The sequence below is a fragment of the Periophthalmus magnuspinnatus genome, chromosome 22 (assembly GCF_009829125.3).
Source record: "Periophthalmus magnuspinnatus isolate fPerMag1 chromosome 22, fPerMag1.2.pri, whole genome shotgun sequence".
In the NCBI taxonomy this organism is placed as follows: Eukaryota; Metazoa; Chordata; class Actinopteri; order Gobiiformes; family Gobiidae; genus Periophthalmus; species Periophthalmus magnuspinnatus.
The window spans coordinates 5,090,457-5,117,639 of record NC_047147.1 but is presented as its reverse complement, the minus strand read 5'-3'; the positions used below and the strand labels follow the sequence as shown (position 1 = coordinate 5,117,639).

Here is a 27,183-nt window from a genome sequence, read left to right as displayed (position 1 = left end):
ATTACAACTACCAGCTTACTACTTCTTCAACTACTACTAAAATAAGTAATTTATTTCCACAGCTATTTTTTTTTTAATTCCCAAAAGATCACTACAACAACTACTACTACTACTACTAGTACTACTACTACTACTACTACTACTACTGCCCACCTACTTCTACTACTACAACTATTAAAAAAGTACTAGCCTAGAATGTAAACAATGACTAGTACTACTTCTACTACTACAACTACTGCAAGTACTACCACTGAAGTGAATTAGTAAGATACAGGAAACCATGGCAACGGCTTCATAAATGTCACACAGACATTTAGATCAATAAAAACTCACTGAAACATTAAAGTTTCTCTTCAGTCTGGTAAAATTTTGGGTTGGGTCTAAAACGATGTTGTGTTTGTAACTAAACCTCGAACATAAATCGACTGAAACCAAACAATTCCTACTCAATCCCGCTTCAGGTCCCGCTTCAGCTGACAGGACTGGAGTGAGCCATCAGCGAATGAGAAACGGAGCGCTGAAGCTGAAGCTGTAAATCACCAGAGTCTACACCTACGAAAACACAAGCCGGCGAAGTATCCGGTTACAAAAGAAAAAAAACGGGTTAAATCACCGGAATCTTCACGTGCAACGATTTTTATGAAGCTCCGGAATGAAACGGAAGGATTTGGGAAACGGGAATAACTGTGTTTTTTCAGACAAATACAGAAACAGAAGTTAAACACATCCAAGACATTTAAACTTTAGGAGGGAACGTGGAAATATAAATACAAATACAGAGGGAAAAAGTAAAAGTATCACATGACAAAATGGATTTAAATAAAAGTATTTAAGTACCTGTGTAAAAATGTAGTATTTCACACAAGTTTTGTTCATTTTTTCAAGTGTAAATGTAGTAATATTGATTAAAAAATGAAACGTATTTTGGTCAACAGCAATGAATTTTTCTTAAGAATTTTGTCTTTGTATTGTTGTTTTGCTCAAAAAATAAAAGTATTTCACTCAAGTTTTGATATATTTTTCAAATGTTGCTTCAAAAATAATCAATATTTTGGTCAAAAGCAGCAATACAAATCAATTTCTTAATTTTTCTTATGCATTTTGTGTTTTTATTTTAGTTTTACTCAAAGTCCAAACTTAAACTCAAAACTTTAATCAGGATGTTACTGCAAACATGGTAAAAATAACTCCTCAAATCATACGAAAAGTACTTGTACTTTTCAGCCCAGTTAAAAAATGTAGTGCAGTAGAAAGTACAAATACTGCTATCAAATGTATCCACTGTTAATGCACTTAAGTAAAGCACAGATACCTAAAAATTCTACTTAAGTACAGTACAGTACTTTACTACGTTTACTTAGTTACCTTCCACCACTGATATTAGCACCTACATTTATGTTACACTTTAAGATAGACATGTCCAAACTGTGGCCCGGGCGCTAAATGCGGCTCGCAGACCAATTTTTCCTGGTCCTCAAGCTTCCGAGTTAATTGGCCCATGTCACTTTAAACAGTACTTTTTACTGCATATCTCTGAAAATCTGAATGAATAAAGTTCTAGTGGTTCAGTCTTACTTGTAATAAAAACACAGATTTGAAGTATTCACTGTGTTCGTGACGAGTTTTTGGTCCTCAATCGACCCTCAGCTTCGTCTGTGTTTTTATATTTGGCCCTTAATGAGAAATGTTTTGACACCTCTGATTTAAGATATAAGAACATCTCCAGATTATGAGCTACGTTTATACAAATTTAAATTCTCGGTAGACAAAGACAACATGTTTGTTTACTTCAGTTTATTTAAAGCTGAATGAGGTAACTTTCTCGTCTTGCATTCCCGTGGAGATATACTGAATACTCCACAGTATGACATTGAACTTATCTCCAAGGAGACGAGTCGGAGGCGCCACCAGGTCGAGTTACAGATACGTGAAGAGGCGACATCGCTCAGTAACAATGGTATTTTAAGTATAAAAACACCCATAATTCCATACTGTGGGACTTTTCTGGCAACGTGATAACATCTCCATGGAGACGAGCAGGTGTCAGAAACCCCAACTAGAAAAGTTCTGCAGTGCATCTTTAAGCATTTGAATATATTATACATTATCTAGATCACGTGTCAAACGCAAGGCCCACAGCCCAAATGTGGCCCGCCGTGTCATTTTATGTGGTCGACAACAAGGGAAATAAAAAGGTATAACGGTCTTAAAATGCCAGTTTATCAGGAGATACGCAGAAATACACCGATATTTTTTTACATCTATGGAAATACATATGTAATATTTGTAACTTGAATAAGTAATAAATAGAGAAACAGTTAACAAACAAGTAAAAAAAAAGTAGTTAGATTTATTTTACATTACGTCTGGGTGTTTGAAAGTGGCCATTTTCCTGATGTGGCCCTTGGCAAAAATGTGTTTGACGCCCCTGATCTAGATAAATTAACTCTTTACAGTTTGTTAGTAAATTATTTTTATTATTTTTATTAGTTGTCGGTGCATTTTCAACCTTAAAGAGCCCGTACTATGCGATTTTCTGATTTTATGATGTTATTTCTTCACCACAAACAGACCTGGAGTTGTGTTTTGTCACACAAAACCTGCATATTTTCGCTGAGTTCTGAGTTCAAAATAAAAAAAAATTTAAAAAACGCTCTCTGACTTTGTGATGTCATCAAGTGGTAAGGTAATACAGGAAGTGCTCCACTGTGTTTTTAAACTCCACACACCTTCATTTCTAGAATAATTTGGATCATTTGAGACCTGGAATTGCCACTTATCTCTACTGAACAAAACGGTAAAAATGTAGCTGTTAACTTGAAAACTACCACTTGATGACATCACAAGGTGGAACAGAGCGTTTTGAGCTTTGGAGATGTAACAGACTAATAATACAGTGTTACTCAAATGTGTGTAAATGAAGCAAAACACAACTCTGGGTGTGTTTTTGAGGTGGTAACAACATTGTGTTAAAGCTCAAAAGAATCAATTTGTGTAATATCGGACGTTTAAAAATTCCCCTCAATCCCGTCCATCTGATTTGTCCTTCCTTTCCTTTCTTTCCTTTCTTTCCTTCCTTTCCTTCCTCTCCTCTCCTTGCATCCTTGTTTGAATCCTTGTCTCTATGTTGTTTCAGGCTAAGTGTGTGACAGGTGCAGAAAACCCTGTATTACTCTGCCAACTCCAAAAACAACAATAAACAGGAAGACGACAAATCCGGATGCGTCTTCCCTTCCCACTTCCTCCTCGGAGCAGAAACCACGTGGAGAGGGACATAGCTCCGAGTCTCTAAGGGGAGGACAGCACAAGTGGCAGTGCTACTTTGAGCGCGAGGGGGGCTTGGCTTGTTGACACTTTGATTGGCAGTTTAATGTGGCGCTGAAGAAGGGGGCGGGGCTGTGTTGGGGATACATTAGCATAATTCCCAGAGTGCCAGTGGGAAGATTGAGTGTCGCCGAGCTATTCCTAAACCGTGACCTACAGTAGCTTTGGCTCAGTTTACCAACGAGGCCAATACACAAAGACTGCTTCCACATTAGAGCGTGCAACACGTCAAAATAAGGACTAAACGCGGACGAAAACCAGGACTAAACCGGGACTAGACCAGGACTAAACTGGGACTAGACCAGGACTAAACCGGGACTAGACCAGGACTAAACCAGGACTAGACGAGACTAAACCTGGACTAGACAAGGACTAAACCGGGACTAGACAGGTACTAAAATGGGACTCGACAAAGACTAAACCAGGGACTAAACTAGGGACTAAACCAAGACTCGACAGGGACTAAACTGGGACTAGACATGGACTAAACCGGGGACCAAACCGGTACTAGACAGGGACTAAACCGGGACTAAACCGGGGACTAAACCAGGACTAAACCGGGACTAAACAGGGGACTAAACCAGGACTAAACCGGGACTAGAACAGGACCAAACCAAGAAACGCAAATTATACCTTTAACAGAAGTTAACACAAAAAATCTTGAATCTTAAACCTGCTTTTCTCTTTCTTTTTTTATTACTTTGCCTGGAATATTCCACAGTTTGGCATTAAATTCAACCTCAATATCAACCTCGATGAAAATATACTGAATGTTCCACAGTGTGACATTGAACTTATCTCCAAGGAGACGAGTTGGAGGCGTCACCAGGCCATATGTGGATTTAATATCTGTAACTTGGCCTGGCGGTGCCTCCGACTCGTCTCCTTGGAGATAAGTTCAACGTCAAACTGTGGAACATTCAATATATGTCCATGGAGATTGATATTTGAGGTTGAATTTAATGCCAAACTGTGGAATATTCCAGGCAAAGTAATACAAAAACTAAATCTTAAAACTGCACAATGTAACGTTTCCACCCGCTTCTCTCTGTAATTATTATTATTTTTTGTTTTTTTATTACTTTGCTTGGAATATTCCACAGTTTGGCATTAAACTCAACCTCAATATCAGTCTCTATGGAGGCTGGTGCTTACAGATGAGCTCTGCAGAGATGAAATACATGTTTTTTAATGATATTTTTGAGCAATAAAAACACCCGGAATAGAAAAATTACACCACGCAACTTTAAATCTCGAAGCGTACACATTAAGAACGAGAACAAGTGCGAACACGGCGATGCATTTCAATACGCTGACAGTTTAGTAAAGAATGTTCTGATTTGTTTTGGGGTCTGCTAATAAATCGTGATAATTTGTGTGCAACCTAAACAAGAGGCGATTGTGGTTCGGAGCCAAACATTTTCTCCCGTCATTGAGACAGGGGCAGTTTCATTTACACCCTGGCGACAGTGAGTCTGTTAGCGGGATGCCATAGTACAGAGGGGGGGACAGATTTAGGTCCAGCTCTCACCTCGCGCTGCCAGGACCGACACAGGGGCACAGAGGGGTAACTGTACCGTTAACACCCCCAACGCCAACGCAGCAGACCACGCCCCCCTGTCCTAAATCCAACCGCGTCTCATTGGATCGGTCTTCCCTCCACACGGCAACAACTCATATTTACTCAGACCAAAATAAACCAGGGGCCAATCAGAGCGGGACAAGAAGAGAGATCAGTGAAGATTGATACCTGGACATGGGAACAAAGAGAACTCCGGGGAACGGCGGTGTTAGCGACGTTAGCTTTTTAACAGCTTTATTAACACGATTGGGCTGAGTTTGTGTGATATGTAGCTCAGTTGTTAGAGTCGAGAAGGTTGGCAGTTCGAATCCTGCTCTCGTTAGTTGAGCGGTCACAATCGCTGACGCGTTTGATTGGCGTTGTGATTCCAGGTTCTGTCCATGGGCAAGACACTTAACCCACCTCCTCCCAGTATCTCCGTGCACTGGTGTATGAATAAATGTGTGAATTTGTCTTTCTAAATTCTTTTTTTTGTCAGGGATCATGCACAGATTCATTAATCTTACAAAACAAAAGATGATTTGCACCAGATTTAGCTACTACTGCTTTCCATGTGAAGTCCCAGACACATTAAAATACACATTTAATTACGTAAAATATAATAAATGCCCCCATGTTCGATAATAATATTTACATAATATTTCCTACAGTCCAAACCAATAAAATAAATCATTATGTGCAGGTTTTTGTGGTGGTTGTTCCTTGATGTAAACCACTTTGAGCATCTTGATTTCAGGTTTCAACTTGCCACTTATTTCAGAATTACCGTAATTATCGGGCAATTTAGTGTTGTCATGAAGCAAAGAGTTCAAACTGATTTTGATATTTGCATTACTAAACCAATAAAAACTGTATTTTTCACACAATAGAATGTAATTTTTAAGTAATAGTAGTATCTTTAACATCAACATTCATCCATTTTCTTCCGCTTTTCCGGGGCTGGATCGCGGGTGGAGAAGTCTACGCAGGGACTCCCAAACTTCCCTCACCCTAGACACGTCCTCCAGCTCCTCCAGTGGGACCCCAAGGCGTTCCAAGGCCAGCCGAGAGACAGGGCGTCTTTCTTGGGGCCTCATTCCGGTGGGACATGCCCAGAACACCTCCCTAAGACTTTAACGTTAACAATTCTAAAATTATTCAAGGAACTGTTTAACTTTGGCCCATTTATGTGATTTTTCGGTTTCAATACTTGCTCAAATTGTTTAGTTTTTGCACCAATTAGCATTTAAGTATTCATTTTTTGACAAATTTATACCACTGAAGTAAGAACCTGTATTGTCAGACGTACATAAAGTTGTGAAAAATGCAGGGTCTGGCAGAGAAATAGCACAATATCTTGTAATAATAATGTTTCGGAGACGACTGGAGCGGTCTGCACTCTCTCGGAGGCTGCCATGGTAACCTCACAAATAGGTGGCCTACATATCGGAGGGGCATTGGGTTACACTGCTCTGTAAACAAACACATAAACAGCAGAGGCTACAAGAGGTGCCACACAGAACGAAGCGTGAAGAAAAAATTAGCAACAATCTAATTAAGAGACGCAGGGGTCGAGGCAAACACGTAAACATGAAAGGCCTGCTTCTCCGGTGTTAAAGAGGGGGAGTCCGTCAGGCATCATTACTGTAATTGTAGCTCTGTATAAACGCCCACATCAAACACACTCTAACCTCCCCTTTTCTTGGTTTGTTTATGGAGTAAGTGGTGCTAAAACGTGGGATGGGGATGACAGAATGAAGGCGCACAAACTAAATGCAAGAGATTTAGGCCAGATAACACACTTTGGACCCCAAAATCTTTGCAAAAAGTTCCCAGAGTGTCCTAGAAAAAGAGGTCTAAACTTGAATACTTGAATTACAATGGCAGTATGGTATGTTACACATATAGGCTGTGTCCCAATTTGCCAAATGCATACTTTTACATACCCTTCAAAGTACTGTTCGAAGTACCCAGCCAACAAAGGGTACTCCTCTGTGTAGCCGCCATTGTACCAAAATGGGACAGGCCTATGCCATGGAGCGTACTTTAACCGATGTCCGTGCGCTTAAGTTACGTCGTCTAGCAACCGTGACGGCCGCTGATTAATGACCTACGCAGAAATGTATTTATTTTTTATGTTATTTTTAATTCTTGATTATTTCATAGAAGAAGAGTCAAGGTGTCGTCGTCGTTGTAGCCGTTTTTTTTCCATTTAGATTGAATGAAGTAAGGAATTAATCTTTCCCTTTGAATATAAATAGGCAAATATATAACGTTAAAGGTGATTTTTTTTCCAAATTGTAGCGATTATTACATAACTTTAAGAAAATATATCTCGTTTCTCACGTAGAAGGAGTCACGCGAGGTGCATGATGGGACATAGCAGTGTGCAAAGTCTGCTCGGATGTGACGTCACACACAGCGTTCAGCTCCGGTTAAATGAAGCTTGTCGAAGCTAGCGGTTATAGCTGCGAATTTGGAGCCAAGTTGCGCAGTAGGAATTCAGACAGTGAGTATCATAGCAACGAAAGAGCCGATCCGGAGCGAGGCTGTTGAAGGTAACGCTCCTTTCCGCCTACACCATTCATTTAACAGGAAGTGGGTGCTTAGCTGTCAATCAAACCTGTTGCTAACGCTAGCGGGAGCCGGATTTCTCTTATTTACAAACACAATAGCGAAATAAAAACACCAGGATCATGTAGAGCGGGTTAATACGAACATTTAAGACCAAAATGACGAGTCTAAGAGCAGCATTTAGAGAGAAAGGCTAGCAGGTTAGCTATGTCCACTTATATAAACAGTCTATGGTTACACGCCTCCAATATTCTTTTTTATTACTGCTTTTTAACATCTTTATTGAACGAAAAACGGTTGTATTTTTCCGTTTAGTAAGATCGTACTTTGTGAGTTAGGAGAAGTATTTGGGATCGCCACAAATTGCTAAAGTTTATTTGCAAAAACAGATTAACTCACCAGAGGCCTGCAGTTTACTCAAAAGCCAAATGTGTTTTACTGCAAGATAAATATTATTCCATGCCATAATATCGTATCTGCAGATGGTAACCAAAAACAAAAACACTTTGTCAACTCTGGATTATGGTTCCAAGTTCTTCCTATTTGCTTTATACCTAGTTTAGTTCTGTGTGTGGAATCTCTCAGTGATCTAAACTGGATCCATGGCATAGAAAGTAGAATTATGCCAATATTTAAAGGTGCACTGTGGACTTTTCTGGTGGAGGTTCAGCTCTCTGCCCGTCTCCATGGAGATGTTAAGTTCATTACTAAAGATTCTATTGTGCTTTTGTTCAAATACAGGTGTTTTAATGGTCAAAAATACAGTGGAAATCATGCACAAATGAGTTGGATCTGACCTGTAACTTCACCTGTTGCTTGTCTCCATGAATGTAGACTAATTTAATGCCATATTGTGGAATATGCCAAGCAAAGCAATAACATGGTCACATTTTATATAGAGATTTTCCACCTTCAAGAGACTCAAAGCGCTTTACATCAAGGAACCGCTCACACATTAATACACCAGTGCACAGACACTGGGGGTGAGGTGGGTTAAGTGTCTTGCCCAAGGACACAACAACAACATTCATCTGTGGGAGCTGGAATCGAACCGCCAACCTGTGGGTCAGTGGAAAAACACTCTACCATCTGAGCTACTTTCACCCATCTTGATTGAGTGGTGTTTATGTGTACAGTTGTCCCTCGCTATAACGCGGTTCACTTTTCGCAGACTTTTTTTAATGCAAATTTTCACGCATTTTTTACATCGTATGAACGTGCATTGTGTTCTGCGCCCTGATTGGCTGTTGGACTGTAGACCATTGTCCATCAGTCTCCTCCGTGCCGTGTCTCCTGTACAGTACAGAATGTGTTCAGATAAATTTACATAAATGTTGGATCGCAGTGTGACTCTGAAGTGCTGTACATTTGCAATTTGTTTTCTCCCCGACAAAACCCACAATGTCGATGAAACGTTCTGCACCGACAAAGGCGCCTACGAAGGTTTGAACTTTGAGAGTGTTTAAACAAGTATCTTAGAACTGTTATTATTTAAGCTTTACATAAATTTGTTACCGTCACTTTAAGAGCAACAGCACGCACGAGGAAAAGAGCGCACGCTTGGGAAACCTGCTGAGGGGTTTTACATTTTACAGCTGCAAAACATATAGAATAATTGTAAAAAACATAAAGCTGATACTTCGCGGATTTCATCTTTTGCGGGTTATTTTTAGAACATAACCCCCGCGATAAACAAGGGACCACTGACCTATTTACGCTAATTTTGTGGCATAAAACGTATTAAAACAACACCACAGACTGACGTAAGTAAGCATTGTGAGTTTACGGTTTAGCATGTAGTACTTTCACTTTGATTGTGAAAGTTTGTACATTTTAATAGTCGTATTGATGATAATAATATAGACAATGCATCATTATTTAATTGTGGTAATAATCCAGCTTTCACTTAATTGATTCTGCACCGTCAAAGGCGCCTACGAAGGTTTGAACTTTGAGAGTGTGAGAAATGTGAGAAAATGTTGATGCCTGTGTGAGAAAAGTGTATAAAGTGTGTGGTGAGGGGTGTTATAGCAAAAAACATAGAGAATAATCGTAAAAATAAAGCGGATACTTCGCGGATTTCGTCTATTGCGGGTAATTTTTAGAACGTAAACAAGGGACCACTGTAGTTTAATTTGTTTAGGGTTAGACTTAGCATCAGGCCTGAGTTTTATCCTCTTTTTAGCCCAAACTTAATCAAAACCTGTCCTCTTCAGCTAACTTGTCCCTAAAATATAAACCAAACCATTTTACATTTTCGTTTCGTGAAGATATAGTGTAATTTCAGTGTATAGGAAATGACACTTCATCTCCCTCGCACCGCCTCTGCAACACACAACCCCAAATTACCTTAAACACACACACACACACACACACACACACGCTCTCTCCGGGTACGAGCTCCGGGAGCCAAATACCAAAATACACGAAGCAGGAAATGTCAACAAAGCAGAGCCGCTTCTAACACAATAACTGTTTTCTTGTATAAAAGACGTCCTCCTGTGCATGGGGATATTTATCAAAACCATTAGGAAGCGTCGTCAAGGCCATTTCTGCAACGACAACTTCAAATAATACGTCGTAATAAATGGCTGATGAAATATTCTGCAAAACGGGAAGGTGATTGAATCCAGACGAATGGATAAAAGCAATGTTGACATAGTGTTGTGTATTTATATGAGTTTACACACAAGTAACACATCTTAAAACTAGACTATATAACATTTCTGCTGCTTATCTATCTGCTTGACTGTTATTCCTCTGCTTGTAAGTTCCACAGTATGGCATTAAGCGTATCTATGTTGCATTTAAACCATTACAGGTGTTTTATTAGTGAAAAGGACTAAAAAAATACACATTCTCCACAGATCTGACCTAACTTGGCTTGGTTACCTGCTTGGAAAAAAATAAAGTTTAATGTTATCTCCATCCAGTCAAGCAGATGACACATACTCCACCAGAAAAGTTACACAGTGCAGCTTTAAATCAGAATTTTTTTTTTTTTTTTTTTGATAATCCTTGTTAGGTCTGTACAAAACAATGGTATTTAAATAACTATAGGTTTGTTACTTAAGTAAAAGTACAGATACAGAGGTAAAAAGTTACGCAAGTAGAAGAAAAAGTTTCACATGAAAAACTCTACTTAAGTAAAAGTATTTAAGTATCTGTTGAAAAATGTAGAGTAAAAAGTATTTCACACAAATGTTGTTAGACTAAGGTTTAACTAGAAAACTTTAGTCAGAATATTTCCATAAACATGGTAAAAATATCCTCTCAAATCTTACAAAAAGTACTTTTTCCTTTTCAGTCCAGTTAAAAAATGTAGTGCAGTAAAAAGTACAGATACTGGTCTTTAATGTAGTGAAGTACTGTGTTTTCTGGGCTATACGTCGCTCTGGAGTATAAGTCGCACCAGCCAAAAAATGCATAATAATGACAAAAAAATATATATAAGTCTTTTGTTGGGGGGAAATGTATTTTAAAAAATCCGAGACCAAGAACAGACATTTTATCTTTAAAGTCAAGTTATAATAATAATAATAAAATGTGGAACAACAGGCTGAATATCAGTACATCACGCTAACGTAACACATTTATATTTATTCAGCGACATGAAGCACAGACAGAACTGAACACGTGTCTGGTTTGTTAACGTAAGATATTAACAGTTAATCAGATAAATAAAGCAGAAAAAACATGTGAAATTACAGTATATATTTTAATCATTTCACATATAAGTCGCACCCCGGGACAAACTGAAAAAAGTGACACTTATAGTCCAGAAAATACGGTAAAAGTAAAAAGTACTCAATGTAAAGTCTACTTCACCATTGACTAATCATAATCCTACACTTATTTTGTTTACTTGTTAAAATAGTCACAGCTTAGAACAAAAATGGTGGATCTCTATAAGCAACAATTGTGTTCAGTTCTGGAAGTAACAAGCTGTATGTGCCGAACAGCTAACCACTCTGCCAGTGCCTTTTCCCACCGATAAACATCATTACAAAATCATACACTAGTCTGAAAATATACCATCAAAGAGCAAACTCTCATCAGCAGCGACGCGGTTCACATCAAAGACGAACTACAGGCCACGATAAAAGAGCAAAGTTTGTGTTACATAGAACTTATATCTTTTAGAGACAATTTTCAAACTTTAGAGCCAGATAAAGATATGGTTATTTGCATCGAGAGTGGGCAAGAGAGAATCTTTATCCTCTGTAAAAAGAGTCTGGTCTGTGGGGATATGAGTCTATTTCTGAGTCTGAATAAAGTTTACAGTTTTACTTTAAGCCTAAAAGTGAGTTACCATCGACTATGACGCCATTTAGACCTGTGTTAATATTGACAACTACAATATTTTGACATAGTTTTTGTCATTTTAACAGAAAACTATATAAAAAAAATAGCCAAATCATCAACTAAAGCAACTAAAATGAAGGTAATGAAGTACAAGGAGTAAAGTATTAAACTTCAGTACACATTCTTCGTATCTCTACTGTATTTTAAAGCGTGTACTTTTTACTTTTACTTCAGTACATTTGAGAGCTGGTATCTGTACTTTCTGCATAACATTTTTTTTAACTGGACTAAAGAGTAAAAGTATTTTTCATTGTAGTGTTCATAATTTGGGCAAACAAAAATATACGAATAAAAACAGCAAGAAAACAGCAACAAAATTCTGCACAAATCTGTATCAAAATTACTACGTTTGAAGCTTTATAAGACCTCAAAATATGTGTGAAATACTTTTACTTTTTACTCTTTAAGTACAGTTTTAAATGGGTACTTTAATACTTTTACTTAAGCCATAAGATACTGGAACAAAAAAGTAAAAAAAGTAGATAATTTTGCTGACTAAAACTACTTATATTTTCTAACAAGACTAGATCCAAGTTTCTGTTCAAACCTAGAGCCCCAGACCAGACCAGAGCATATAGCAATTATCATAGCTCAAATTAAATATATTTGCTGAATTTATTCATTTTATTTGACTAAGATTAGATTCACACTTGTTGTTATTTGGTTTAAAATTGACTAGTATTTGTGGACTTTGTTTGGTCTTGTTCTAGTCCTTGTTTAGTCCTGATTTAGTCCAGGTTTAGTCCCAGTTTTGTTCGTATTTTGAATTGTGAATGTGCAAAAGTGAACGCGCCAAAATTAGCATACAATTTTTTGCTAAAACTAGACTTTACTAAAAAGACTAAAAGACCAAATATTGACTAAAACAACACATCATCTTATTTAGAGATTTAAGATAAAAACCAAACCAATGCAAACCAACGCAATTTCAAAAAAACGTACAACAAAAATGGAAAAATCGTTAAAGTTTTGACTCACCCTGATCACTTCTGGAGTCTGCTGGATGAGAAGAGTCGACCCAGTGTCTTTCACCACATTGGGCTTGTTGGTGAGTTCACTTCCTGGTTCTGCTGTCGTTGTGGAAACGGGGGGCGGAGCTTCGGGTACAGGCTCCGATACAGTCAAAGTTACTGAGGAATGCAAGCTTGCAGGTGTGGAGTCTGATACGGTAACTTCAGTGATCGTGGGTGGTTCTGTGACTTGAAGTACAGGTTCTGGAAGGGAAATAGGCACTTGTTTGGGGGAGGAGTCAATTTGGCGCACGGGCGGAGGTTCGGGTCCACTTTCGGACATGTATGTCGTTGAATGGGATTGTTTTGGTGGGATCGCCGGTGGGATTTCATTCTCCAGATCAGGAGCAGATGTTATTAGCAAACTTTCTAGCGGGGTAGTCGACCTGCTAGTAGAGGCTAGCGTATCCTGCAGCAACCTCATCACCTCTCGCTCTTTACCGCTACTTCTTTCAGCGCTTCCTGTACTCCCCGCGCCAGAGTCGACAAGCTCTTGAGCGAAACTTTCAATACTTTCCAAAATCCTCATCAAAAGTGCTCCGTCTTCCTCCTCGCCGGCTCCACTTTGGTTGCTTTCAATGTGAGACAAGGCAACAGGAATTGGAGATTTTGACCTAGGTCCATTCAAAGATACTTGTTTCTGAATCTGAAATTGCATCGATTTGGGTTGACCGAAACCATCGTTATTACTTAGCTTATCTCTTTTCCTGGTCTTTGCAGGAAGCGGTGGATTGCTCATACTTTGCGATAAGTTTTCTAAGTCCATTAACAACTTGTCGATATCTTCGTTTCTATGTGTAACCGGTTGAGGCGTTGCCAGATTTGGCGGCGTAGAAGCAGGAGGCCAGCTCGGACTGTAGCTGGAACTACCTGGCGGATTATTTGACAAGTGATATTGCTGGTTTACCACGGACCCATTGATGTTATTTGACTGTTTTGGAGGTATTTCGACGATTTGATCAGGTGCGTCTTCCTCTTCGATGTACAGAGCCTCCATGGGCGATGCTGGGGGTGTGTGCGCGTATGGCGGCGTAGGAGAAGTTCGAAGAGGCGAATGCGATGGAGAGGAAGAGGCGCTCGACGAAGAGTACGTTACAGACGGAACAGTTAGCGTGTGTTGGCTTATGGACGTTGAGTGCTGTAGACCGTTTGTAAGCGTCGGAGTGCGGGACGGAGAACTCATGGGCGATTTTGCGTTAGAATCTGGTTTCAAAGATGACGACATGTACGATTTTGTAATGGGAGGGGAATGGACTACATCTTCGTAACGTGGCGGCTGCTCGTTGCCAAAAATTGGCGAGAATGGAGACTGCTGCAGCGAGTGAAGGCTGTTCACCAACTCGGCAAGTTCGCTGTGCCCTTGCCCGCTACTGATGCCTTCCAAATCCAAGGGTAGTCTTTTTAGGTAGGAGCTAAGTCGCGTCATCATCGCCCGGTACACACTATCAGGGCTAGCTCCGCCGTCTTCGTGACCTCCACCTGCTTTTCGGCGAATGCACTGCTTGATAATGTCAGTACACTTCTTCAGATCTTCAGAGCATTTGAGAAGGATGTCCAAACAAGCTCGTATATCCTCTCCTCCACCACTGCCCACCTCAGCTCGCGTTTTCTCCAACAAACGAGCGATCAGATTCTCCTCCCCCATTGTGCTACGATACAAGGAAGTAATCGTGTTCATGCTCTGGTCTAAGGAGCTGAGTGTCGACAAACTTCCAGAAGAACCCCCACTTGCTTTAGTAATAGCGGACAGGTTGCTTGAGTTGCCTTTCTGTTTCGTCTCCTCTAAGCTTTTAACTAACCCAAATGACTGCACATTCTCATCATTGGGAGCACTTAGGCCATTTGTCATGCCATTAGCCGTGCCATTAGAGGTGACAGTGGAGCTAAAGTGCCCATAGATTATCTCCAAGTCTGCGGACCGCCGGCTAAACGAATCCGGACGCACTTTTCGTCCTTTTCTGAAAGTGACATGATTTGAGGACGAGAGGCGGAGTTTGTCAAAGGAGAATTCTTTGAGCTTTCCACTGGCTAAATTAATAGCTTCCTCGGTGATGTCTTTTAAACTGCCAGACAAGTTCCCGATAGATCCGCTCGATGCTTTTTTACTTCGCAAAGTAGACGTATCTTCTCCTATGGACAAATTACCGCTGCTCCCTGCTCTTTCAAGGCCGCTACTGTACCCGCTATCTATCGAAATACTTTTACCGTGACTGGACAAATGTTGACTCATGTTCCTGGACTGTATAGATGCGTTGTTAGCATCTTTGTACGTCATCTCTGGAGCAACGAGGAGCTCAGAGCAGGTTCCTCTATGGGCCAGGGTGCAGTCCAGTCCTTGTGACAGCGCCCCACATGGCCCAGAGCAGTAGTGCACGGCGTGGGAGTGAGCGCGCCGGTCCACAACAACGCTATTGTAACAGCTAATACTGCTAACGACGACGCGATAAGCTGCGGCCATGATTGTGAACGTCCAAATGAGATGTCAGCGAAAGATTTTTATGATACAGTGGGTTTTATCCAGTTGATAGGAAGAAAAACTTGATGGTCATCTTGAAAAAAAATTAAATTGATATAATCCAGTTAGCAATGGTTAGCTTAGTTTTTTGCCAGGTTAAAAAATGGTCGAAGCCAAAGCAGTATGGCAGTTTTCGCAAAAAAGCTAATCGAAAGCGCCAAAATTTGCAGTAATAAAACAATGTAGCAAATCAAAAATGTTCAAATTAATCCAAGAAATGTTTTTAATTCGTCACAATTCTCTCTTCCTCTGCAGAAATGTCTAAAATCTCCAGAGCTGTGAATAGCAGATGTACTGTCCCTCCTCTCTCCGCAGGCTCCCCTCTTAACAGCCCCTCATTACCCACTAATGACAGCCGTGATGGGGGCCACAGCGGAACATCCAGCTGGGGGTCTCCTCACCCATCCCTCCTCATCCGTCCCCCCCAGAGGCCTAATCAAAGCGGGGGGAGTCTTCAACCAACATCATACCCCCGGCGCGGGTACATCCCATGGGTAGAGATTTGTCAAAAGTCCCCCTTATTTTTCTATTTGGATTGGGTTTTGAAGCAGATGTGGAAGAGTAAAAGATGGGTCGCAGATGGTTGGCGGTAGTTTGCTCAGTGTGGGCCAGTCACTCCGGGTCGCTACGTGACAGTTCTCGAGAGGGAAGGATGTTTTTGGACGGGACAACTCCGCCTGTAAGAGAAGAGAGAGATAAAACATGTTAGTTTATGTATAGATCAAGTATACATACAAGAAGAGCAACAAAAACACACATCACGCATCCAGAGACGTTCATTTTGACAATATTTACAATACGTAATACAGTAATAAGAAAAAGAGCTGCAAGATTAATCGCAATCGAAGCGAAATCGCAGTTTGAATGGAAGCAATTAGCAAAATTGCAAAGTCTGCAGCTTTTCGAGAAACTTAATTTACGTCACAAACAACTAAATTTCTCGTCTTATTCTGTTTAAAAGCTGCAAATCCTGTAGTTTAGATCTGTGCAAGCATGTTCAAAAATGTGACTCACTTCATTTTTCTGTTTTTTCAATGCTTTTAAAGGGAATTATCCAATTATTCAAACATAAATCGCAAATCTAAACCTAATTGTTCAACGTTCGCTCGCAGATGGAACATATCAACAAGGTAACTACATCTTCTAACTTCTTATTTTTGAAATGATCCAACGTTGAGGACATTTATTACGATTTTATGCAAACCCTACTTGGAGAGAAATACTAGTCTATTGATTTATGCTCTGGCCAAAAGCCGTTGGTATGTTTTAGATTTTCTTATTCCTCCAGACGTTTTGACAATTCAAGGGAGAAGCGATGTTCAAACTTTAAAATATTGCTTTTTAAGATGAGCCAAAACATTACAACGTTTTGGTCATTTTTCTGAAAAGCTGAGAGTAATGGCATCTATCTGCATCTATCAGACTTTTAAATATCCCTTAAATATATATAAATATCCCTGTTACCTTGAGAGGACACTAAGTGCACGTCAGTACTTCATTTTCAAATATAAATCACACAAGCTCTAAATAGAAAATATGAAAGTATATTGCAGATTCTATGGAGTGTGCAGTTGAACTTAAAGCGGCAGTGCTGGTTTAGTGCAGACAGGATGATTGGTTGGTTTTCCAGGAGGAGGAGGAGGAAGAGGAGGAGGAGGAGGAGGAAGAGGAGGAGGAGGAGAGGCAGAGGCTGGCACAATGAGGCCGGGGGGGCTGTGGCACCTGGAAAAACAACTATAAAGTATGGAAAAAACACACAGTCACCTCAGATCACTGTCTCGCTTTCAACTCCCTCTCTCTCTCTCTGACTTTTTCTCCTCCCCTTCTTTCATTTCTCTCTCTCCCTTCCCCCTCTCCCATCCACGTTTCTTTCTTACTTTCTCTCCTCCCCCCCATTACTCCCTCCTCTTTCTTTCTATTTCTTTATCTCTTACTCTTTTTTGATTCTCTCATTCCCTCATTTCCCTCTCAATCAGTCTCTCTTCCTTCTCCCTCTCTCTTTCTCCCCCTCTTATTTTCAACTCTCTCATTTCCTCTACTTCTCCTCGCTCAGGCTCTTAGTCCCTCTCCTCTCTTTCTCTTCTGCCTCCCCTCACTGTCTTACTTTCTCTCTTTCTTCTCACTCCTCTCAGTCTCACTCTTTCCTCTCTCCTCCCTCCCCCTTCTCGCTCCTCATTCTTCCTTCACCTCTATCCCTCCTCTTCGCTGTCTGTCCCTCCCTTGCTTAACTTTTATCATCCCTCCTCTCTGTCACTCCTTTCTTTCACCATCTCTCCTCCCTCTTCTCTCTCACTACTGTCTCCCTCCTCCTGCTCTCTCTGTCTAACCTTCTTCCCTCCCCTTCTCCTCTGACTACTCCCGCTCTCTCTGACCTCGTTCCCTCCCTCCTCCTCTCTCTCTGTCCTTCCCTCCTCTCCCCTCTCCTCTCTCTCCTCCTGCGGTCTCTTTCTAGCCTCGTCTCTCCTTCCTTCCTTCCATCCCTCCATCCTCTCCTTCTCCTCTCTCACCCTGTCTGACCTTCTTCCCTCTCCTCTCTCTCCTCCCCTCTCTTCTCTCTCTCCTCCTTCCTTTCTTTCTTCCTTCCCTCTCTTCTCCTGCTCTCTCTCTCTGGCCTCGTTTCCTCTCGCTCCTTCCTTCCCTCCCTCTTCCCCTCTTTTCTCCCTCCTCCTTCCTTGCCTCCTCCCTCTCCCCTCTTTCCTCCTGCGCTATCTCTGGCCTCCTCTCTTCTCTCCTCCTCCACTCCTCTCCTCCTTCCCTCCCCCCTCCCCCCCCATTCTCCCCTCCTGCTCTCTCTGTCTGACCTCCTCCTCTCTCCTCCTTCCCTCCTCCCCCCTCTCCTCCTCCCCCTGCTCCTCCCTCCTCCTCCCCCCCTCCTCTCCCCTCTCTCCTCCTGCTCTCTCTGTCTGACCACCTCCTCTCTCTCCTCCTCCTTCCCTCCCTCCCTCTCTCCTCCCTCCCCTCCTCCCCCTCTCCTCCCTCTCTCTCTTTACACACACACAACAGCTGGACGCCGCCGCTGAATCAGTCTTGAGCAGGAAATTACTCTTCCTGACGAGCTGTTCCTTCGCTTAAATCTGCGCGGACACTTTTAGAAATGAGCCATTACAAATAACTCACTCCAACAACTGTGTGTGTGCAGTGTGTTGAGTGTTGTGTGTTGTGTGTTGTGTGCTGTGTACAGTTTGTTGTGTGTTACACCGCAGCCCTAATATATACGTGATCCTGCTCATGTTAACAAACTCCTCTTATGTTTAGAGCTCTATAGAGAGACGTTCACGCCCCTCGCCCACACGGCTCACGGCTCACGGCTCACGGCTCACGGCTCACGGCTCACGGCTCACGGCTCACGGCTCACGGCTCAGTGCCACAGACGATGATTCAGGGGCTGTGGTCACCTGTGTTTGTGCAGTTTTATAGTAGTGAATAGTAGCAAAGATCAGTTTTACATTGTTAAGTACTGATCAACACTAACAAAATGACTAGAGATGCAACAATCAGGTTCTTCTGTTCCGATACCGATGTCGATACTTCGGCTTTAAGTATCTGCTCACACCCGATATCAACCGATACTAGGGCGGAGGCTGAAAATATAATTGATTTCCTTCAAACATAAACAGCATGAGGTAAAACATTATCTAAATGTGTTGTGTAACTACTCAAAATTAAACCCAAAGTTGAATATTTTGAGATGTTTTGGATCAACACTGGCCAGTAAATAGTTTTATTACAACAATATATGGACCAAAATGGGTTACCATCTGAACCGATATCTGGAAAACCGACATTTGATTCACCAAAATGTTCAATATCCCAAAAAATTATGACAAAAGTTGAATCAATTTACAACATTGGAGCCAAATCTACTTATTTCTGGTGTGGCTGCGATGAGATCATGATGAGATTATTACTGGTGAAGTTTAATTAAAATGGTACATATTCAACGCTTAAATATAATGTATATCCTTTAAATAAATGTGCAAGGAATCAAAAATAGAGAAAAGAACACATGCAGTTGGTGCAAAGTCTGAAAACTGTTTCATCAAAGTGTGACTCCATTTCAAAACATCACAGTTTATATCCAGCACATGACATTCTTGTTTTGTCTGACACAGTTTTCCTGCTACTCTCCTCTGTCTTACACCCCCTCTTTCTCCCTCCGCCTCTTTCTCTCCCTCCCTCTCTCTTTTTCTCCCTCCCCTCTTTCTCCCTCCCTCTCTCTCCCTCCCTCTCTTTCTCCCTCATCTCTTTCTCCCTCTCTCCCTTTTTCTCCCTCCACCTCTTTCTCCCTCCCTCCCTCTCTCCCTCTTTTTCTCCCTCCACCTCTTTCTCCTCCCTCTCTCTCTTTCTCCCTATTTCCCTCCCCCTCTCTTTCTCCCTCCCTCTTTTTTTCTCCCTCCCTATCTCTCTTTCTCCCTCCCTCCCCCTTTCTTTCTACCTTCACCTCTTTCTCCCTCTGTCCCTCTTTTTCTCCCACCCTCCCTATCTTTCTCCCTCCCTCCCTGTCTCTCTCCCTACGCCTCTTCCTCCCTCATTTTCTCCCTCCCTCCCCCTCTCTTCCTCCCTCCTTCTGATTCTTTCTCCCTCTGCCCCTCTCTCTCTCTCCCTCTCCTGTCTCCCTCGTTCTTTCTGAACCTGCCTAAAACAGTCCTCCTTCAACTTGACCTTCAGAGGAAGCAGTAAATCAGCCGAGGCCATGTCTGTCGCTCCTGTCAGCACCGACGGCGTGTTACAGCCGAGCGCCGCTTCTCAACATGTGGGACGAGAACACACAGGCTGCACGGGCTTTTAAGACGGGATTTTTATGCTTCTACATTTACAATATTAATGTTACGACTATTGTGAAAGAAACGATGAGGCAGAATTACTGACACCACAATAAAATAACAGTGATCTCATCTAATGTGTCTAATAAGTTAACACGCCTTATGTCTCCAACTTTATTTGAATTTTAATGACATTTTTGTTACATTAAATAAAAATCTCTGAAATCCACTCATGGTTCCTGGCAATTTTCAAATTAATATGTCCCAAATATGTGCAAATCTGGCTATTTTTACACATTAAATGCCTCGTTCTTTTAAGAAAACAGTAGCGTATTTTACGGACTATAAGTCGCACCTGAGTATAAGTCACAGCAGCCAAAAAATGCAGAATAATGAAAAAAAAAAACATACTCAGATGTGATTTATATGTGAAATATAAATCGTACCCCAGGCCAAACTATGAAAAAAGGGCAATTTATAATCCAGAAAATAAGGCACTTATAATACACTTTTTTCTTACATTTAGGTAAATAAACAGACGAAGTTTATTTACCTAAATGTAAATAAACAGAAGAAGTTTCAAAAAGATATATCAAAATGTAAGATTTTCCTATTCATCTACAGTGTCCTTTATTTGGCTATAATCTTGTTTTTAATCATTTTTGTAGTGGATTCTGAAATGGTTTACGTTTATCTCTGGTTAAACAATTTTATTCCTGATTTGGGACACACAGATCCAGCTTTTTCAGCGTTTTCCAACACCGATTTTGATACTTCGACTGCAGAAAATGTCACGCATTTCCTTAAAACACATTAACTTATTACAAAAGAGATCCAAAAGTGTCACGTGACTGTTATTAATCCTTCAAATAACTAAGGAACAGCTCCTTAGTTATCCTCCTTAGACGTTTTGGGCTAAAATCCACCTGTAAATACGCTTATTTCATGCAATTAATAGGGAAATTATGGAACCGATACTCAGTCTAGATAATTTTACAGTATCAGGATGCACCGATACTGATACTAGCATTAAATATCAGTGCATCCCTGTTCCTGATTATGTTTTCTCCAGGTTTAATCTTGGTTTAGTCCTGGTTTAATGCCTCTTTAGTCAAATAACACTCATAGATTCGGTTCTTCTGCCTGTCCAAAGTTCAGGCGAGTTGGCGTTCCCTCCTTCTATGCATATGTCCCGTGCGTACTATCGGACCCGGGAGCCTCTGAGGGTAAGTGGGGTCTTTGTTGTAGAGAAAACGCTTGTATTAAATCCCTAAACATACCTCCAGGAAGCAGAGACAGGTCTGCACTGGCCCTGTCATTATCCACCAACACAGTGAGCTTTATGCATGAGCTTTACGAGTGCTTGGATCACACACAGAGCTGCAATTCAGAACCACCCACTCGATACAACGCAGAATACACCGATATCCACGCGACAATGCTAGCAAAACAGTAGCTACAGTGCACAATGTTACTACTCTACAGTCCATATGCGCAAAATTGAGCACTTGACACTTTATTCACCATGTTTTCAGTGGAAACATGCATTGGAATAATTGCGTATTGGGTCGTTTTTGCAGTTTATTTTGCGGAGTTATGCTAAAATGAATAAATATTTAAAGATAAAGCAGGTGGACGTCACTGTCAACATGCTAAAAACTGCACAAATAAAGTGAATACAGTCGTCTCTCGCTAAAACGTGGTTTATCTTTTGCGGTTTTGCTGTTTCGCTGATTTTTTTTACGTAATTTTGCACACTTTTTTTGAACGTGCGTTGTGTTCTTTGTCCTGATTGGCTGTTGGACTGTAGACCATTGTCCATCAGTCTCCTCCGTGCCGTGTCTCCTGTACAGTACAGAATGTGTTCAGATAAATTTACATAAATGTTGGATCGCAGTGTGACTCTAAAGTGCTGTATGTTTGCAATTTGTTTTCTCCCCGACAAAACCCACAATGTCGATGAAACGTTCTGCACCGACAAAGGCGCCTACGAAGGTTTGAACTTTGAGAGTGTTTAAACAAGTATCTCAGAACTTTTATTATTTAAGTGACTGATACTTCGTGGATTTTGCTTATTGCGGGTTATTTTTAGAACATAACCCCCGCGATAAACAAGAGACCACTGATCTATTTACGCTAATTTTGTGGCATAAAACGTATTAAAACAACACCACAGACTGACGTAAGTAAGCATTGTGAGTTTACGGTTTAGCATGTAGTACTTTCACTTTGATTGTGAAAGTTTGTACATTTTAATAGTCGTATTGATGATAATAATATAGACAATGGATTATTATTTAATTGTGGTAATAATCCAGCTTTCATTTAATTGATTTTAAACCTGGATGCATGCAAAAAAGAATAGATAAAATAGAAAATAAACAGTTTATAATGTGCATAGACTTGTGTGACGCGCTAATGTAAATCTAATAAATCCTTCGCTCTAATCCCAGAAGGAAAAGGCAACACATGAAGTAGTTCCTCCATGTTTTACGAGCTCATATCTATTCTGTTCCCATCCGCGCTCTCTCATTCCCACACTATGATCTATATGTCCACATTAACTGGAGTTCTGACCCACTTCTCCACTACACAGAGCCTGAAATCCACATGAATTATTTACTATGACTTCCTGGGCCTCGCTGCGCCCACAAAACACACACACGTACGCACACAAAACGCACACGCACACACGGTCAGGGAAATATGTGACAGCAGCACTCAACTACAAAATCAAAGTAATCCGGTGGACATCGGTGTGGCTCCGGAAGCTGCAGACACGACCGGTCAAAGACGGAGACGGAGAAACACAGGAGCGTCGTAACTTTATTAGAACGTAATGGACTGAAAGAGACGGGAAAAGAATGATTATAAGGCTGGAAGTTCGAAGCAGTTGCCTAAAAGAACAGGTGGAGCGCAGCTGATTAGATATTGTGGATTAAAGACTTTATTTTTGTGTTGTTCAATCAAAAAACGTACCAATAAGAGCCAGATGTTTGCAAGTTTTCATGTTTTCTCCCAGACCAAACCCGCAATGTCGATGAAACGTTCTGCACCGACAAAGGCGCCTACGAACTTTTGAACTTTGAGAGTGTTGGTGTTAAAATATCTTAGAACTGTTACTATTTAAGTTTTACGTAAATATGTTACCATCACTTTAAGAGCGACAGCACGCACGAGGAAAAGAGCACACGCCTGGGAAAGACGGAGCCAAATGTTTTTCTTACCGTAGTATTGTTTATTTTTGAGAATGACTTGGTTTGATCACTTCTGTAAAAAGGATTTTGCAAAGTTGCGGATTAAAATTTTGAAACTCTTTTGACATCGGAGTCAAGCGGAAGTTATTTTCTCCTCAATACCAAGACAAGACGAGAGGCGCCAGGATGAAAAAGCGAGGTCAGAGAAACTGTGAAATACACGAGAGTCACTATTAATCAATTAAACAAGAGAGAAATGTGAGAAAATGTTAATTCCTGTGTGAGAAAAGTGTATAAAGTGTGTGGTGAGGGGTTTTACAGCCAAAAACATATAGAATAATGTAAAAAATAAAGCTGACTATTGCGGGGTATTTTCAGAACATAAACCAGGGACCACTGTAAACAAAAATCATAAAAAAGTGAGAAAATTTGACCTATTTTAAGAAAAGAATTTAGTTATTAGATGCGCAGAAGGTGGAAAAGTATGTGACCATTTACCATTTACAACAGTAAGACAAATACCGAACACAAACTCGCCTTGATTCTCTTGTGTTTTTTTGTCGTCTCGTCTTGAATTGTCTTGTGTAATTCCTAGTATTTCCATAAACATTCCCAGTGTAAACAGTCCCGGAGGCCCCTGGACACCTGCAGCTCCTGGGGTCCAGATGTACAGCAGTTTAAACTCGCAAAACCAGACCAGGTCCTTCACGCTTTCCCATTGGCTCCACTGTTTTGTGTTCACGACGTGTGTTAGGTCTCAAGAGTCTAGTCAAAACCGCTCCACTGCTCTGGTCCAAACTCTGAGGGTTGCCAGATATTCTCAGGAAACCCCCAAAATCTCCGCCTTTTACAGTCGCGTAAGAGTTAGACGAGATTATAAAAAACGTTTGGAGCGTTAACCGCGAACAAGTGACATTAATTATACAGATGGAGTGTATTTTCTGCTTATCTGGGGCCGGGTCGCGGGGCATCAGTCTAAGCAGGGACTCCCAGACTTTCCTCACCCCAGACATGTCCTCCAGCTCCTCAGGTGGGACCCCAAGGCGTTCCCAGGATTTTTAATTAATTAATTAATTTAAAATACACATAATCACAAAGTAACACATGGTTTTAGAGGTGTTTTTTTTTTAATTATTATTATTTTTACTAAGTATTTTTGCAGTTTTTTACAGATTTTCTAAACTAGGATCCATATTTTAGATTTAAATTGTTACTTGAGGGAACAGAATCAGTTTTAACTCTGAATTTCAGTCACATCTATGGCTTATATTTCTTTTTTTCCTTTCAGTGACGGTGGCTTCTGTTCATAAAGAATTTTCAGTAGACGTCATGGTTCGATCGTGGGCATTTTTACCTCAAACATCAAGGCAAGAATTTCAGTTTTTCATTCAAATACTTTCTCTGCCATCACTTTGTAAATATGCACTTTTTAACCTTAATAAAAACTCCAACAGCTCCTCTTCAGGTAAGTTCAGCTCATGAGAACACTGTTGTTGCCGTTTAACACTCTAGAAATGAAAGAACCAGGATGTTTTTGAGCTTTAACAGGTGAAAGAAGCCGCTGACTCACTCTGGTCTTATCCACACACGCTTCCTGGTCACAAGTGACAATTCAAATACTTATTGTCGAGCTGCAAGGTTCAAACCACGCTACGGTGAACAAGAGAGAACTAAAAAACACACTTGTAAAGACAAAAACATGTTCAAGTCTCAATTAAAAGATAGTGTTGATGTTAAAATCTCTTAGAACTGTTATCATTTAAGTTTTAAGTAAATATGTTACCGTCACTTTAAGAGCGACAGCACGGACGAGGAAAAGAGCACACGCCTGGGAAACATGTTGAGTTGAGGCAGCGCATAAAGACGGAGCCAAATGTTTTTCTCTACCGTAGTATTGTTTATTTTTGAGAATGACTTGGTTTGTTTACTTCTGTAAAAAGAGGATTTTGCAAAGTTGTGAAGTTAAATTTTGTAACTCTCTTTTTACATCGGAGTCCAGTGGAAGTTATTTTCTCTTCAATAAAAATATAAAACACCAACGGATGACACAAAACCACACTTCAACCTGCACAGAATGCATTCAGACAAATTTACGTAAATGTTATGTTTTTTACTTCATAATTATGTATTTTTTAGCTGGTGTGACTTATACTCCGGAAAATACAGTAGTTTTAAAGATATGCAAAATTAGAATTGGGTGCTGCTTCAAATTCATGCATGTGGATACTAGCACTACTACGACTACGACTAGTACTGCTAAAAACACACTTATAAAGACAAAAATGTGTTCACGTCTCAGTTAAAAGATATGTAGGAAATATATTGTATTTTCCGGACAACAAGTCACACTTTTTTCATAGTTTGATGCAATTTATAAGTAAAATATATGGGTTTTTTTCCCCTCATCATTATGCATTTTGTAGCTGGTGCGACTTAGAATATAAAATATATAAAATACTGTAGTTTTAAAGATATGCAAAATTATAATTAACTCCGTATATATGAGTTTAATTGACCTGCTTCACTGTACCTGCCCTACTGCCCTACTCCTACTATTATACATGAAAACCTACTTTGTTTTTATAGCTTGACAATCAGCCAACGCAGCTTTAAACAAGATACTTACATACATTTTAGCTCATGAGAAAACACAAATATAATCTGTTTCTGGTCTAATCGTTACAAAACATTGTCAGTATCTCCCAAAACGTTCCAAATAACTTTCCCTTTTCAAAGTACAGCCTCATTGTGGAGTTGCGCGGCGCTCGGTGAACACGGTCTGATAATGCCACGGGTTGGAGCATTGAAAGTGGCTGTTTGAGAGCCGTGTAAATGAGTGCCCACTTGTACAGGCATGAACACTGTTGTACAAAAATAGGCAGCCTGGAGCTATACTTCTTGTTATTCACAAAGCACAAGAGAAACCCACAGTCCTGCTAAACGTAATCTACAGGGTTTTTGATGAACGTACAGAGCCTGAGACATTTTACAGTGAAAGAGATGCATATTTTGAGGAAACCGGAATACAGAAAAGCAAGAAATACATATAATTAAACCCTAAACCATCCAAAACAATAATCTTCAACTCTTACGAAAGCAAAGATGACACATTACTTTACCTTAAACAAACACACTGCACAATGTAGCTGTTTTAGTGGAGGGCGTGCCTTCTGCTTGGAGATGTTATTGCTTCAGCTTCAATGTTTCACAGTATGGCATTAAATGGAGACACCACCAGGCCAAGTTAGAGGTTAGAGGTCAGATCTGCAGAGAGACGATCCCTCTTACAGTAAACAATGATCGTTTTCAAGGTGTTTTTGAACAATGAAAACGTAAGTACAGTTGTCTCTCGCTATATCGCGGTTCGCCTTTCGTGGTCTCGCTGTTTCACGGATTTTTTTGCAGGATTTTTAGAACGTGCATCGTGTTCTGCGTCCTGATTGGCTGCTGGACTGTAGACCATTGTCCATCAGTCTCCCCCGTGTCTCCTGTACAGTACAGAATGTGTTCAGACAAATTTACATAAATGTTGTATCGCAGTGTGACTCTGAAGTGCTGTACGTTTGAAATTTGTTTTCTCCCCGACAAAACCCACAATGTCGATGAAACGTTCTGCACCGACAAAGGCGCCTACGAAGGTTTGAACTTTGAGAGAGTTTAAACAAGAGAGAAATGTGAGAAAATGTTAATGCCCGTGTGAGAAAAGTGTATAAAGTGTGTGGTGAGGAGTTTTACAGCAAAAAACATATAGAATAATCGTAAAAAAAAAAAAAAGCTGATACTTCACGGATTTCGATATTGCAGATTATTTTTGGAACGTAACCCCACGATAAACGAGGGACCAGTGTATTTGTTTGTGCTGAACAAAATTCCT

At 40.5% G+C, this 27,183-nt stretch overlaps 1 protein-coding gene across 1 annotated transcript in view; it reads right to left on the bottom strand.

The window, feature by feature from the left end:
- ppp2r3a (protein phosphatase 2, regulatory subunit B'', alpha) overlaps positions 1–27,183 on the bottom strand; it is a 132,211-nt gene that overhangs the window by 39,836 nt on the left and 65,192 nt on the right. Inside the window, exon 2 of the mRNA XM_033988137.2 lies at positions 12,803–16,026. Within this exon, the coding sequence (XP_033844028.1) occupies positions 12,803–15,292 (2,490 nt within the window). The 5' untranslated portion in view covers positions 15,293–16,026. The remainder of the gene's footprint in view (positions 1–12,802; positions 16,027–27,183) is intronic.